The sequence below is a fragment of the Perissodus microlepis genome, chromosome 20 (assembly GCF_051167445.1).
Source record: "Perissodus microlepis isolate ML-2025 ecotype Zambia chromosome 20, ASM5116744v1, whole genome shotgun sequence".
Classification (NCBI taxonomy): Eukaryota; Metazoa; Chordata; class Actinopteri; order Cichliformes; family Cichlidae; genus Perissodus; species Perissodus microlepis.
This window is the reverse complement of record NC_140480.1, coordinates 14,117,624-14,134,313: the sequence shown is the minus strand read 5'-3', so window position 1 is coordinate 14,134,313 and position 16,690 is coordinate 14,117,624. Positions and strand designations below refer to the sequence as shown.

At 39.4% G+C, this 16,690-nt stretch overlaps 1 protein-coding gene across 2 annotated transcripts in view; it reads left to right on the top strand.

Moving 5' to 3' along the window:
- The window catches only part of LOC146364263 (solute carrier family 41 member 1-like), a 40,253-nt gene extending 23,660 nt beyond the window's left edge, over positions 1 to 16,593 (top strand). The window contains exons 6-11 of one of the 2 annotated variants that reach the window (XM_084915988.1): positions 548 to 694; positions 2,595 to 2,739; positions 4,266 to 4,345; positions 8,896 to 9,030; positions 9,626 to 9,768; positions 11,845 to 16,593. In XM_084915988.1, the coding sequence (XP_084772114.1) occupies positions 548 to 694; positions 2,595 to 2,739; positions 4,266 to 4,345; positions 8,896 to 9,030; positions 9,626 to 9,768; positions 11,845 to 12,018 (824 nt within the window). In that variant the 3' untranslated portion in view covers positions 12,019 to 16,593. Of the gene's footprint in view, positions 1 to 547; positions 695 to 2,594; positions 2,740 to 4,265; positions 4,346 to 8,895; positions 9,031 to 9,625; positions 9,775 to 11,844 lie in introns of both variants that reach the window. The other variant, XM_084915987.1, reaches the window with a different exon arrangement.
- Positions 16,594 to 16,690: the final 97 nt, after the last annotated feature.

Genomic DNA, 16,690 nt, shown 5'->3' with positions numbered 1-16,690 from the left:
TATTCTGACAGTGTTTTAGGGTGGCTTCTCAATGTTGTGAAACAAATTTCAATCAAACAGTTTTCATCTGTGCGCCTGTCCTTATATTACCCGTCTCAGCATGCACTCCCTGAATAATCCATAATTCATGCTCACCTTAAGTGTTCTGGTGTTAAGCAGGACTGATGCGTGAAGGTACAAAACTGTCCTTGTTTCATTTTTTGCTCTGCAGGGGAAAACCTCGTCGCTGTCTTTCTTTACACTGTCATTTCAGTTTCTCTGTAATTTGTTTTTTTACTCATACCCTTTTGTTTTTCTTTTCTTTTCTCTTTCCAGGCCAGCTATCACTGTGAGACAGGTTGGCGTGTTGACAGTTGTCTTTGTTGATATAGAAAAACGAACAAATTCCAGCTAAAAGCTTCCATCAGCATTCTGTTGTCTCACAAACATGATGAAAGAAGCTGAATTGGCTCTTTCTTTCTACAGTTGTGTTTTCCCCGTATGTTGATTGAAAGTGTAAGCGTCTCACGTCTTTTGTGTTTCTGTCCCTTCACACTCTGTTGTGCAGGCCTGGTGATGATTGGAGTGATCATCGGCTCGAGGAAAGTGGGAATCAACCCTGACAATGTGGCCACTCCCATTGCTGCGAGTCTGGGGGATTTGATCACCCTGTCCCTGCTGGCTGGGGTCAGCAGCGCGCTCTATGAGTATAAAGGTGAGGAAAAAGCCGAGATGTCAGTAGCAACCATATGATCTCAAGCTTATTGGGTTTCACTAAAGTTCCTTGCTTTTTTTTACTTTAACTGTGCGTAAGAGGTCACATGATTAGTTCAGTTCTATTTTTCCTTATATTCACAAACCTATGGCTGGATTATAAATTTCATTTTTCACACAGCTTAGAATTGACCTTTGGAGTATGTCCAGATCAGCATCCAGAATTTACAAAAAAATTAAATAATAATAATAAAATTTTATTATAAGTAGTTTCTAATATTACAGATCACTAGCACTGCTATTGTTAATGTCTGTGTGTGTGTGTGTTTGTTTGCATGTGATGTCCTAGGTGTCGCCCTCTGGTGATCTGTGAAGTATTTGGTTTGTGGCCATTCGCCTCCTTAGCTCTACCCACTTGTTCTCCTTCATGACCCAGCCTTTGTGCTTGATCTGTTTTGGTTGCATGTTTTCTTTTTTTTGTTTTTTTGTTAATAAATGACATCTCTCAGAAAGTAAATGGGTGTTGTGTTACAAGCCACGGCCTTAACACAGTTTATTGTTTGAGATAACTGTTGTGGCCCCGGAGCTGCGTAGCACGGTGCTTCAAATGAGGCAACACAGGCTTTTTAAATTCATCCCATTGGTGCTGCTACTAAAAATCTTAGATGAGGTGAAATCTTGGACAAGGTCAGAGGTCAGTTTTTCTGATAGTCTTGTGAGTGTAATAACTGAAGAAGGAAATCGCCTAGGTTTTCAAATTTATACCATAGATGCCCTCTGCTGGGAGGCTGAGGGGTAGCACTGGTGGCTGCCAGTGACAACCAATAACAACCCTTAAATGTGAAAAACAAGTGATACAGGGTATTTTGGTGCCCTTGGAATTTGGAAGGAAAGATTTAACTGACTTTTTTCTGCCAGAAGATGGCAGCAAAAGGCAGATTTTTCCACACACACTGTGAGAATGCACTGTGTATACACAAAACACACTGTAGTGTGTGTGCACTGTGTATCAAAATGACACCCTGAGACATTTTGATACACAAAAAAAGGGTGATTATAGATGTGTTTCTCTGCATCTAGTTATTTGGCATATGTGATGTAAATGTATATATGTGTGAAAACCCCAGAGGAACCCTCCCGAGGGTTTAATAAAGTTTTATTTAATCTATTCTGATCTAATAACTTTAATCTCAGCCAAACCGATGTACTCAGGAACAAATAAAACACTGAAATAAGTCAAACAATAACATTTTACATAACATTAGGTTATCTAAGTGAGTTATATATCATGTTTAACCTGAGTAGCGAAAGACCGCGGGGGTTTGAAAACGATGTGCTGGGAGTTCGCTGTTCTCGTCGGTTAAGATATTTAAAGTTTACACAGCTACATTCTCGCCTGAAAATATGCTAAAACTTTATATTGTGACCCAGAAAGAGTAATAAGAGTAATATTTAAAACTAAGTAGCTGCCGCCATTGTTGGAAACTGGAATTGGCTGGGCTGCGCTATGAATTCTGGGATATGGTTTTTCAATTCTGTTGTCCAGGTGGAAAATCAGGAGAAATTCGGGAGAGTGGTGGCTCAGGGAGATTTTCGGGAGGAGCATTGAAATTCGGGATTCTCCCGGAAAAATGGAGAGGGTTGGCATGTATGTGTACAGGGGAATAAAATGCCAGTATCATTTACATCACAGAACACAAGCAAATAAAGCAACAGTTTCCTAGCTACTGTATATGTAGGATAAAACTGTAAAGCCTTTAATGTTGTGTTGAATAACATTTTTCATACCCATGCAGACATGGGTATGAAAAAAAGGAGACTGGATTTGTCTCCTTTTTTTCTTCCTTTCTTTGGAGACCTTCAGTATAATGTCTTTGTCTCTCTGTCTCTCTTTCTTTTAGACATATGGTACCTGTCACCTATGGTGTGTCTGGTCTTTCTCTGTCTCATCCCGGTCTGGGTGTTGGTGGCCCGACAAAGCCCTCAGATCAGAGAGGTTCTCCGTTCAGGATGGCAGCCCGTAATAGTGGCCATGTCCATTAGCAGGTAGACACTCAAACACTTAATCTAGAATAATAATAAACAGCACTTTATATGTGAATAGATTTGTTTTTTGTGTGTTTATGGCTCTTGCACATATACAGGCCTATTAAAAAGTATTTTTTCACAGGACGTATGAAGTCTACTCTCACTTCTCCTATAAGAATTAACAGGCTAAGCAGCAGCAGCAGCCCTGGGCTGCTGCTTAGCCCTATAAAGTGTGAGCAACTTTATAGAGATCTGGATCATTCATGTGTCAAAGTGGAAAGACATTAACAATCATCTGAGAGGAGCTATTGTTGCTGCTCATCAATCTGGGAAATACTATAAGGTCATTTCCACAGCAATTTGATGTCCATCACTTAACTGCCAATCTTCCCAGAAGTGGAGTGAAGAAGCTGCAAGACCTCAACATCTTGTCCTGATCTAAAGAAACAGCTGAGCAACAAAATCAATGACATATATCCAGTGGCAGTCTGGAAAGGGTTACAAAGACATTTCTAAGACTTTGGGACTTTGACAGAATGAAGGTGACTGTGAGAGCCATTGTCCACAAATGGAGGACACTTGGACCAGTGGTGAACTTTCACAGGAGTGGCTGGCCTACCAAAGCTAGTGCAATAGATCAACGTCTCATCACGGAGATCACAAAATAACCCGGAACAATATCTAAAGAACCACTCGTCTCAGTTTAGGTCAGAATTCATGACTCAACAATAAAAAAGACGCTTGACAAAAAGTTCCAGGGAGAAAACCACTGCTGACAAACAAGAGCACAAAGGCTCATCTCACATTTGCCAAAAAACATCTTGATGATCGCTGAGAATTTTGGAAAAATATACTTTTTGGAAAGTTTGAGTCCCGTTACAATTGGCATAAAACTAACAAAGCATTTAATAAAAAAGAACGGCATACCAAGTGTAGTGTGACGGTCTGGGATTGCTTTGCTGCTTCAGGATTTGGATGACTGATGGAAATGATGGAACCATGAATTCTGCTCTCTACCAGAAAATCCCGAAGGAGAATGTCTGGCCATCAGTTTGTGCCCTGAAGCTCAAGGGCACTCAAATTATACAGTAGGACAATGATCTAAAACACACCAGCAACTCCACTTCGGAATGGCTTAAAAGGACAAAATGAAGGTTTTGGAGTGGTCTAGTGACACAAATCCTAAAAGCAAAAGAAGAGAGAGCCAAAATTCCTCCACAACGATGGGAACGAGTCACTGCCAGTTATCACAAATGCTTCATTGTAGTTCTCACCGCCAATGGTGGCACAGCAGCTTATTAGAATTAGTGGCTGTTACTTTTGTCTGTAGGGCAGGTAGGTTTGGAGAGCTTTTCATTTAAAAACAGCATCTGTGTTGACTGGGGTTACGTTGGTCTAATAACATTTGTTTGATGATGTGAACTCTGTAAGTGTGACAAATATGGACCAAAACGAAGAAATCATGCATCACGCTGTATGTACAGCATATGAGTACATAGGTTGTATTGCTGTGTTGTGATTGCCTTTGTGTTTGTGCTGTCCAGCTTTGGAGGCCTTATACTGGACAAGACGGTGAGTGATCCCAACTTCGAGGGTATGGCTATCTTCACTCCTGTCATTAATGGTAAGCAGGTCTCTAAAATGAAACGGTGCCACATGTAATTACTTGAACATGTCTGTACAAATGCCTGTGCGGTAGTTGATGACAGTGAGTTTCTGTGTATCAGCCAGCTCAAAGATGTGGGAAGTTGAGATCTGTGTCACATGGGTATAGTAATAAAATTTGATAAAGTGCTGCAGTTAAATCAAATGAGCTTAAAATTTAATGTCAAACTCTCATTTGATTTAGAAATAGTGATAGCTGCTCATGTTCGGGTTTGTTGTGCATGAGCACCACAGTAAGCACAGATTTAACAGCACAGTCCACCTCTCGGGGCCCGGCTGAAATATTTCATTTTACCAGGATTTGAGTGCATCTAAAATCCCCATCCAATTACTTTGACTTGATCAAAGGATTTTTCTTTATTGATTTCCTTCCAAGAAAACGCTTCTATTTTGTTTAACAGCTCTGACGTCTGACATTAAAAAGCTGTAAACGCGGAAGAAAAATATAAATGTGGTCGGTGGATGACCCATCCAGACTGGCTGGATATCAGTGTTCAGTGTTTTTCTACATAATCCTATTTAATTTGAAAACTGAAGCCATATTTCTCATAATATTAAAATCTTGTCTAAACACAGGAAGCAGGACAAGAACTTTGCTGAAGTAAAATTTTGAATTTGGCAACAATTTTGTTTATATTCACCGCCAAAGCACTAAGAACATATTATGTAATACCAATTGGGGGCATTCAGAACAGTCTAAATTACCATGCATGATGACCTCTCCTCAAGTACTTGAGCCTTTTTTTTCCAAGTGGATGTTAATTGCCATTGTGAAATGAACTGAAACCAGCTGCTAGCGGGAAACCAGTCTAAAATCATATGTGATGCTTCGGAAAATGTTCAGCCCTAATGTTAAAGTACACATGATTTGAAGTTAATGGGCTAAAACCTGAAGAACTGCCAAAATGTCCTGTAAATGAAGCCTTAAAACCAATGGAACATTTGAGAAGAACCAACTTTTTCCTTATGCACCAGAGCCATGATGTAAGGGCATCAAACTGCTTTCATGCATCTTTTGGAAACTCAATTTCTATGTTGTATTTTGCTTAATCAGAGTTCTTCTTTTACCAAAATATAATCACTTGTACCTAAAATGCAATATTTTGTGATTTAAAAATGGAAAAGAGTGAAGAATAAATCTAGTTTCTCACCTATTTGACCAACTATTGAAAGCGAAGCAGCCAAACAGGGATATGGTTCTAAATTATAGACTGCAGATAAAAGATGGACCTAGCCAGCATGACATCAACTACTGGTTTGTGGACGACTGTTTTAAAGTTTGAAGTTTAGTTTCTTGACTCTAGCTTTTTTTTTATATTTGGAAAAGGGCTTAGCATGTAGGGCTGTGCAATATGAACAAAATCTCATATCCCAATATAAGAATTCTATCATCCGATAACGATATAAATCACAAAAATGTAACATTTTCTGTAAATTCTGTGAATCTCGGGCAGCTCGACTTGCGGGAAGTGTTTCCAGCTGCGCGTCATGTAGCTGGAATCGAGTGTTTTAACAGATGCATGAAACTATACATTTTTAGACATAAGTTGTAACAGCCACCGTTTTCTTTGTGAGTATTTATTACATGGCGTGCTGCGGGGAAAAGCCTGTTCTAACGTTTGCGTCTAAGGTTTATTTTTTAGCACCTGACGGCTCTTTTTTACTTCTCATCCGTAAATAATCTGCTCTTTCACGTGATTCAGTTTATTTTGAAAAGTCTCAACAGGATCTTGAGCTTTATTGTGAAAGGTTTATGTGGAACATAAACAAGCAGACACACGATGGTGTTACCGTTGTTGTTGCTAACCACAACGCATAAAAACAGGTGCTTGTCTGTCCGTAGTGTGGTTATATTAAATATAAGAGAAAAAGAGAACTTTAAGAAATTAATATAGCCACTACAGTGACCATCAAAACCATGAAAAAATATTACCGTAAACAGTTTATTTTCCGACACCACAAAACAAACGATAGCGTAAAATGAAACGATAGACGTTTTTATATCGTCATCCGATATATATCGTTATATCGAACAGCCCTACTAGCATGCTAGGTCATCAGCTAACCATTTGGGAAGACCTAGCAGGCACTTAGTACCGTATAACTGCCTACAGTATAAATATTGTTTGTTTTATTTTGTTTTTTTATACCTGGCTATAAACATATTATTTCTGCTTTAAAATCAGCCATTTTAACATCAGTGTTGGAGCTTGCCATAACTGGACAGGAACTACAGTTTCTTCATTCCCATATTGTTTGACTTAATACTATTATCTTTACAATAAAATAAAATAAATGCTCTTTTGATGTGACTACTAGCTTCTACTTAGGTCGTTTACTTTTGAGGATGCTGACTTTATCTACATCACCTTTGCTGTTGTGTCTAATAAGAAGAGAATAAGAAGAACCAACTGTCAGAGCAGCTACAATCACAAACAAAACAGCCACAGACAAAATTTGAAAAGGTCGAGCGTTGCAACAGCAGCTGAGTAGACTTGGCAAACTATTTGTGGTCGATTCGATTGTGCCATTATAATGATGCAAATACATGAGTAATAAGATGCAGCAAGTCAAGCTACTCTTTTAGAGGCAAGCATAAAAAACAAACAAAAATTTAAAAATGAAGCTAAAAATTGCAGTTCATCTAGTGGCCACTTGGTGTTGGTTCCCAAAGCCAATCGGTTCCCATAGTACCCATGTGTCCAACTTACCAGCATTAAAAAGCATCCCAAAAATCATTAGAAAATCTCCTCAGATCAATAAAAAAAAACAGGATTTACAGTACAGGAATGTCCAGCTTCTGAAATGTATGTTTCTTTAAGATGTTAATACTTGGTTGGGAGCTCCATCACCACAAATTACTGCATAAATGTAGCGTGGCACGGAGGCAGTCAGCTTGTGGAACTGCTGAGGTGTTATTTTGACAGCAGTCTTCAGCTCTGCCTGCGTGTTTTTCATCTTCCTCTTCACAATACCTTCAAGATTCTTTATGGAGTTTAGGTGAGGTGAGTTGGCAGGACAGTAATAACATGGTCAGTGAACCATTTGGTAGCAGTTTTAACACTGTTCATCCTCTCCTGGAGGATGTGGATGATCGTCATCCGGGTAACCATTAAATCAGCAGTTTGCCAAATGATTGCGGCTGTATGTGCTAAACAAGGGTGACAGATGTAAGGTGTTTATGCTGTTTGAATAGTAATTTATTGACATACTTAAATCTGAGATACTGGATTCCTGCTTATCATGAGCAATTAAAAGAAAAAGGTGAAATATTTCTGTTTATGTGCACTGAATCTGTAAAATATAAATTTTTTGAGACGCAGTAGTACAGTGTGTACCACAAACCTGTCAAATAAACATAAGGACGAGCAGAGAGATCGTCACACTGTGCTTATAGAGACCTGATCGTCATCTTTAATGTGTGTCAAACTTATGCCTTAATGAAAACTGCATCATGACATAGAGAAGAGGAAGCAAAAAAGAAGCAGCCCTAAGGCCGAGTGGTTTGGCTGTGAGGTGATGCGTGCAGAGAGCCGATGAGTATAGGAGAGAAGTCAATGTAAACCACTAATGATGCACAGCCAGTGTGCTGGCACAGCTCATAGGGCCTTGAATAACCACAGATCCTCCCTGTCACTGTTTCTCATTTTGATTCTGCCCATCCTCTGGCTGTTTCATAATTCGTACGCTCTTTGCGCCACGCTGATAATTTCTAAATTTCCCATCTGGTTTAAATTTCCTATTCTGGCTTGCAAAATATAACCAGCATTATGTTTTCCTCACAAAACACCCCTCTCCCTATCCTAATGGCAACTGTGCCTCTTTTTTTTTGTTTGGTTTTGTTTTTTGTGGGGCTAAGTACTTGGAAGGGTGCTTGACATAACCGAGTTAGTCACAGATATCACTGTCAACACCAGATGAAAATGGACTGTAAAAAGCAGCGGGATGCAAAAGCTGTCCTTGATTGTGTCGAAATACGACTTTGAAGAGGCGAATAAATTCATTTTACCCAGAATCTTATCTTCCAGTTTGATTGTGTGACCCACCTGGAGCACATTAGAAATCAGAAAATGGCTCATCAAACAGTTTATGCTCAACCAGTATTGACACAATATTTATGCCAGAATTTGTCCCATTCTGATTTTTAGAGAGTTTTATTTGTGTGGTGTTCCACGTGCATGTGCGACTAGTCTCCACACTTTGCAGTGCTCTTTTGTACTCATCTCTCTTATGTTTCAGTTACTGTGACTCGAGTGGTCAGGCTTTAGCGTTGCTCTGGCTCGCGTCTCTCTGTAGACCCTGTCCAGATCACAGCTGTGCCAAGAGTGTGTCATTATTTGGCCTAATTTGTGTGCCGGCAGCAATAAATGAGATTAAGCGTCACTAAAGCTGTGTTTACTGTTCTTTGTGGGAGAGAACTTTGATAACCACCCTGTAGTTTCTCTTGCTTTGTTTACATCATCTTTGACTCAGCTCATTCATCCTCTTGCCTTCTCTTCCCATGCATAGGAGTGGGTGGCAACTTGGTAGCCATCCAGGCCAGCAGGATCTCTACCTATCTGCACTTTTGGAGCATCCCAGGGGTGCTACCCTACAAGATGAGGCAGCACTGGCCCAATCCCTGCATCACCTTCTTCTCCTCAGGTAATGATGCCATGCGGTGGAAGCTCTCTAAACCAGAAATTTAAACGATTTAAGGAAACTGACTTTAAAGGTCCTAACAGGCGTTGGTAAAAAACAAATTCTACTAATGAGGGGCTGGAATCAAGCATTCTAGAAACACAATCAGCCCACCCCAACCTGCCTGAACCCCAGGAAGAGCCAGCCTCTTCACGAAATCTAAACCCAAGAGCTACAGCCCCAGGGCCACCCAGCAGGCCCCGCCACACCATAGTTTTAAACTCACTGTCTCACCACCATCATCGTCATTTTCAGCCAGAGACAAACGGCCAGCTCGTGTGAATGTGGGACTTGATCTATTAGCTGACTGCAAATAAGACTTCCAAATATGCTGATGTCAATCAGAGTCTGCAGAATGTGTAAAAAGTCAGCTGTTGATGTCAGATTAACTATAAGTGGTGACAATATTGACAATGTGGAGCTTGTAAAATAACTCAGATTATGTTACATCATACAATCACAGTAAAGTTTAGACTAGAAGTTGGAGTCAAAAGATTGGTGATAGAGATCAGTGGTTGATAACAAAAGGCACTATTTTCTTACATTTTCTGTCTCCCAGGGGTCAACTCAAAGTCAGCACGGGTGCTGTTGATGCTCGTTATACCCGGTCACCTGGTCTTCCTTTACGCCATCTCTCTGCTACAAGGAGAGGAGGCACCTATCACCATAGCCTTCACTGTCTGCTACCTGTGTGCTGCTCTGGTACAGGTACACTGATTCAGCCCCATGCCACATACACTGTAAGAAATCATTTGGGTTTTCCTGTTGTTGGTAGCCAACACAGTGGTTTCTCATGAACTCGTTGGCTCTCAGCTGACCCTCAAGTTTCCAATGATAGTCTGACAGAGACTGTGAAAACCAGTCATCAGAAGGTACATTATAGACTTAGACTTTGTACAGTCTGATCAAAATGGCCGCAACCACCTGTTACCAAAGTGTGAAATGACCTGTACCAGGTGTGTGTTTGAGCAGCTCACTGGGATAAAGAGTTGCTCCAGGACAGAGCAGAATGTACACCACAATCCCCAGCATAACATCATCTATCATGTGTTTGGAAAGTCTGTGTTACTGAACAGGATTCTGTGTTTTGTCCTTTGATACCAAGTCAATAATAGTTTGGCACTCTCGGTAATCTCCCGGAGGTTCCAGATGTCAGATTTCCTAACAGCCCAAGCCCAGAAAAGTTGATTCCATTTCTAGGAAGCTTCATAGGACACTGCCACGGATCACTGATTTTTCAGCTGATAATCAAATACTTACAACAATCAATATAGACCATGTAACCATTTAACCATCACTTTTCGATATACATTCGAATCATCTGCTCCAACTATTCATCCACTAGGTTTTATTTTTTTCTCTCCGACAGCTGTTTTTTCTTTCTTTCTTTTTTATAAACAACTGTTAGAAAGCTGTTTACTTTTAGTTGTTTTAAACCACTTATCTTATCTTATTTATTTAAAGTCAGCTCTACTTCTACCACTTTAGGCATTAGTCACACTGGCCTAGAGACCGGTTGAAAACCCCGTCGCTCCCTCAGGTCGGTTTCAGGGGAAAATGCACGTTCTCCGACCGACTGGTGCGTGATCACCCGAGGTTGCTGGTTCAAATCTGTCTCAGAAAGTGTGGTGCACCAAAAATGTCCTGTTGCTTACTTTGGTCACTAGCACATTGCTGCGGTCGCCCAGTGTGCACGCTTGTATATGGCGCACGTGTTTAGATGCCAGGCAGTTGGTAACTAATCACAGAATGATACTGAAACTTAAAGTGTGCCACAAACTGGAAACAGAGACCATTCACTATCAAAGTTAGAGCTGCGTCTTAAGCTGCATCTGAACTAGAAGCAAAGCGCCAAACAGAGACCACAGACGGAGAATGACATTGGGCAACTAAAAGGAACTACGCATGACATAAGCATTAGTGATGGGAAGTGATCAGGACCTGGGATACACTTTTCACAAGTTCCAGGGAAGCACTGATTGGCATATAACTTGATAGTAAATGGTTTAGAGGACCACCTAGGCAACTGGATCACTAACTGATTATTCAGTTACTTTCTGTTCCAGCAGTTGATGATGTGCATTTAAAAATCTCATTTGTTTGGTAATTACCTCAAACCATTTTTTTGTCCAACAGCTTGAGCTAACATTTAATACTTAAACCATTGTTTATTAGTTTGAATTGTTTCAACAGTTTGCCCTTGCCTTTTTACTTTTCCTGAATCTTAATAATGTTACAGTTACTATTTAAATCATTTGCTTTACTTTTCACTGACATTTCCTCATTTCAACCATTGTCCATTTCTTTTAGGGACAGATTTAACCATACTTTAACTATTAGCCATTTTTACAACTTACCCATAACCTTTAGAAAAGTCTAAGAGCTTGGAAAGAAAAGTCTCTGGACTTCTTTGAATTCTTCAAGACGCTTTTCTTTCCAAGCTCCTTAGACTGACCTGGATGACTGAGAACCTTCGCAGACAACCTTTAGAAAACTATTCAAATTCCCCATCATTTTATTTTCAGTTGCTAAATATTACTATACTGTTACAACAGGTCTTTCAGTTTCGACAGTTGGGCCATTACATTCACTAACTTTATTCCTTTAGCCATACTTTCAACCGCCCATCTTTTCCTTTTAGCTGTTTAAATCATGTATATCATTAGATTATTTGTCCATTACTGGCAGCTAATAGTTAGAAAAGAAGCTAACTTTACAAGTACTCTAACGTTTGATGCTAATTTTGACACTCACAGCCCAGTTGTCTTCTCTCTTCAGGTGGCTATCCTCCTTTATGTTGCTGACCTAATTGTCCGTTTGATGTGGAGACGGAGTCTGGACCCTGACAACTTCTCCATCCCATACCTGACTGCCCTGGGAGACCTGCTCGGCACTGGTTTCCTGGCTCTCTGTTTCCGCTGTGTGTCAGTGGTTCAAAGCCTGGGTCTATAAACTGATTTTTGTTTCCATTAAGAACTGAACTCTTAGCCTGCCACCATCGTATTGAACCCGATTTTGTTGCATTAACAAAAATGCTTTTGATTGGACAATAAAGCATTTTTGGATCTTTCCCACTGCGCCTGAGAAATCCGTATTTGTCACAAATTCAAACCTTTACACTGATGGGAGGTACAGCACTGGTGACATCCACCCATTTACATCCATCCATCTGGATAGGTTATTCTGCTTGGACACATCCACTTTAAGCCTAGCAACCAATCAATCTTTTTTTTTTTTTTTGCCTAGCCAAAATGATGTCCTTCATTTTGAATTAATGTTGACTGTCATTCCTCTGTTTCTTGGTCCTTATGTGGTTACCCTGCGTGGAATATGTAGCAACTTATCATAGTGGCATGACGGCAAGATTTTGTTTTGTCTTTTTAAATCTAAGGGATAGAACAGACTTAAAGCAGCCCGTGTTTGGGTGCACTGCACTATGCATTGATTTTGGAGGATGGAGAGGATGATATATGTCACCGTATAAATGACATATGTCATACACTAACTCAGCAGTCCCCAACCCCCGGGCCACCGACTGGAATCGTTCGGTACGGGCCACGTGAGTTGAGGCTCAGGTGTGAAATGTATCGTTAACTCAGTGTCCCTGGGTCTTTTCCCATGTTTTAATTGTGAGACTTATTTTCAAAGAAATATTTATGCGTTACCAAAGCGACCAGAGAGCATTAAGGGGCAGAGAAGAGGATGTTACTCTCAATGTTGTTGGCCCATTTCAGAAGGATGCTGCTAATAAAGTTACACAATTACACAGTGAATTCGCGTTTATTATTATACTTACAAAATACCACGGTTTTTGTCTTGGTCATATTATTTTATTTTGTTGTATTTATCCACGACACCTTAAAGGCCGATCCGTGAAAACATTGTCTGACACTAAACTGGTCCGTGGCACCAAAAAGGTTGGGGACTGCTGCACTAACTGGAATATAAAATAATGGGGAATGTTCTCATGATAACCTTCTTATCTCTATCATAATCCACAGAATGTACTTCACAAGGATTCTAACAACCAAAATAGACACCAGTCTTTGTGCAGATTTATAATGTTGAGATACTGAGACAGATGGACGGACAGAAATAATAACTGTTAAATGTTTGACATCTGTAAATCTTTTTTTTTTCTCTTGTCCACAATGCACAGCGCTCTCCTGAATATCTAATGTTCAGATTATGTAGAGCTTCTTGTTGGACATTCACTAGATAAATGTACAGTATCGTTAGCGTGCACATTAGGTCAATAAGCTAATGATTACGAGAAAGGAGATTGTTGTTCAGATTTCACATCATACTAGAAATTGTTAAAAAATGTGTTTCTAAACACTGAAGTGTGAAAATGTGTGTGCACCTCTCACCTTGTGCGTCATGATCTCAATGTTCAGAAAGCGTTCTGCAATATTTTGATAGTTGTGAACTTTGTGCTGCCACTTGATGATTTTAAAAAACCAGACAGCTGCCTCTGGAATTCTCTCACTACTTGATATTACATCCCTTTAATGGAGGGTCAACAAAGCCTTACTATTCATAGTGATGTTTTTCAGAACCAGAAGACCTCATCATTACAGCAGAGAGTGCATACTTATTTTGTCTGTTATGGAAAGTCTTTGCACATATTGGACTTTAAGGTTTTAGCTCAGCTCTTGACCAAATCCAAAACTTACCTTTAACCCCAGTTCTTGGTCATAGTCTGTCTTGATATCCTTGATTTTCTTTGTCTTGTCTTAAAACCCCAAAATAGTAGAGTTCAGAAATATCCCACTCTTGTGGACACGTTTAATCCACGCTGGTATAATTTGCATCTGTTGTCACGTTCTGCCTGTGTTCACTGTGCCCTTTTTTAATTCACGTAACAGTTAAAGTCATGTTTATGCTGTTTTATATTCAGACTTTGCACATTCAAATGTTCAATAAAACACAAAAGATAGAATTGGTAAAAGTTCATGACAGCATTTGGGTGACTAAATCCGACTGGCCCAAACTATGTCCTTGTCTTTCTGTTTGAGTTTACATGATGTTTCAAAATAACACTGAAACACGAATGTGTGTGTACATGCACTCATTAAACACAAGGAGAGTTTCTCATTTTTCACGTGCATGCACTTTTCGAGTAAACCTCAGACATAAATGTGTTTCTGTCAACAACCTGTCTTCTCAGTGAACATTTATGTGAGGTACTGCAGTGTTAATAGGTCTTTGCTAAAAGCTTTTATTGTAACACTGTTAAGCACTAGATGCATAAGAACAATAGACGTGTACTACTTGAATTCCAGGTTAGTCATCTGAGATTAGTGTATTAACTGTGATACTGTGAGATTTAGACCACAGCTAAGATTGTGTTGTACCAGCACACAAGTGAGTCGTAACCAGTGTGGGTGAAGGGGCTGGATGATACAATTTAAAATTTGTCATTCACATAACAATTAAGGTTAATATGACAGTTTTAGGAAATTAGTTATTTAGACTATTATGATTGTTTGACTGGGGATTGTCTGCTGTTTGAATTTTTGACAGTGATCCAAATTAGACGCACATTTAATTTAAAACTGTTAAAAGGAAAGGTTTAGTGTTTTAATAAATTATTATTTTCAACTGCCATTTCTAAAAATGCAAGTAACTAAATTACTCTGAGTAAAATATTTGGATAAGAAGGATGGATGTTGCTGGTAAAGCCAGAGTTGTTGTAGTAGTCCCCCCGCTTCATTCATGTTCACATGGACGACATATAAAATGATGTTCTTGTAGTCTACCGTAGGTGGCGTGATGTCTGCCAGGTTATAACAAATCAGAGGGTATTTGCATTGGGGTCACCCTGTAACTACAAAATGTTCTGATCCAAAGTGGAGTCTCGCATACCTGCAGACCACTACACCAAATGGTTAAAAGAGAACAATCACAGATAAAAACATGGGAACATTACTTGAGCATTTAATTTGGTAATTTTATAAACATGGACCCAAGTTCTAGTGATGGCGATAACTTGTTCACAGTGCTGCCTTTTATCCCAGTTAAATGCTTAACCTGTAAAATGGAAAAAACTAACTATTTATCTATGTCAAAGGCAATCACTGTAATATGAACTTTAAATAGTGAAACACTCTGTACCTTAAAACTAGCATAACTTTATGCTAGCATAGCTCCCTATTGAGCTATACTTATATGTATAGCTCAATAGAGCTATATGTGTAAGGTATAGAATAAGTTTAACTGGCTTAGGTAAGCTAGCACCTGCTAATTACAGCTAAACCTTTAAAGTGAAGCAATGGTAGCAGTTTAGCTAATTGTTAAAGATAGCTAAATACTTGTTTGCTTTAAACTTTAGAGTGATAACTATTTATCTTAGCACTAACATAACCTAAGGACCTAGTCATACAGTCTGCAACCATCTGGCAACAACCAAACGTGTATTCTCTGATCAGTTGTGAATTGCTGTGAGAAGTCACTGTGAGGTTGCTTGCTCAGCTCATTTCATACGGGCCTAGAGACCAGGGCAGTGTGCATTCGACTGGCAACTGGTTTCTCTGTATTGTGTGCAGTCACTAGCATGAAAATGATTGCAGAAAGATATATGGAAAGATATATGGTACTGCACCAAAAACCTCCTTGAAATTGCTTTAGTCACTAGCAGATTGCTGCGGTCTTCAGCAAATTGTCCAGAAGATGCTGACTTTTAAAAACTATTCGACAGGTGGTAGTGAAACTGGGAAGACAGGGTTGTCCACTAGTCTCTAGGCTTGTGTGAGTGAGGCCTAAAAATCTACAAGCTATAAACAATGGAAACGAACATTAACTGCTAATTCAATACCTGCTAGCTATTAGCTCAACTTAGCTCACTGCTAAATGGCTTTTAATTGAGAGTGGTCAGTCTTTGCATCTAGCTTTTTGCAAGAAAGCAAACCTCTATTTTATTTATTTCTTTTTTAGTGTATCGTCCAGCCCTATTGGACAGTATGGAGTGCAACTGGAACAAAAACATCTGACTGCAAACTTGCACTGTGTTTTATTAGTAGTCTGAAGTTGCCTTGAAAGCAAAAATGTCAACCATGTTGTAACTAAAATCTCGTCTACAAGCATCTCAATGTTAAAAAAACCAAAACAATCTGTATTTAAATGTTGCAACAGTTCTTTGTCTTTTCCTTTACCTTTGTCAGAGCTTGTACTGTACTTCAGTGTTGACACTGCCACGTTATGACGTTAGGGCCTTTTTAAAGCGCCTTTATTTTCTAATCTTGCTGTGTTCAGTTCTTCAAGCTTCCATACCTACACTGTGCTGTCTTATGTGTCTGGAGATTAAAGCAAAATTGTTGGTGAGTGTTAATGTGACTTTGTGGCTATGAACAGTTCTATTTTAATAAAAAACTAACAGACTAATTTCCGATTGTCTGTGGCATTATCATACAAATAAGAAAAAAAAAGTCCTGCTACTCCAGCATGTGTATGGTTTTTAAAGTTTGGGGCAATTTTACTATTCCTACTGCTGAAAGTGTAAAGAATGCACGAACAGTGATTTTTGCACTAGTTGCAAAAAACCACACAAAATACAGTTTCTGCACACCTGTGTTCAAATGGCGTTCAACTATAGGACAACTGTCATAATAATAAAGCAGACACA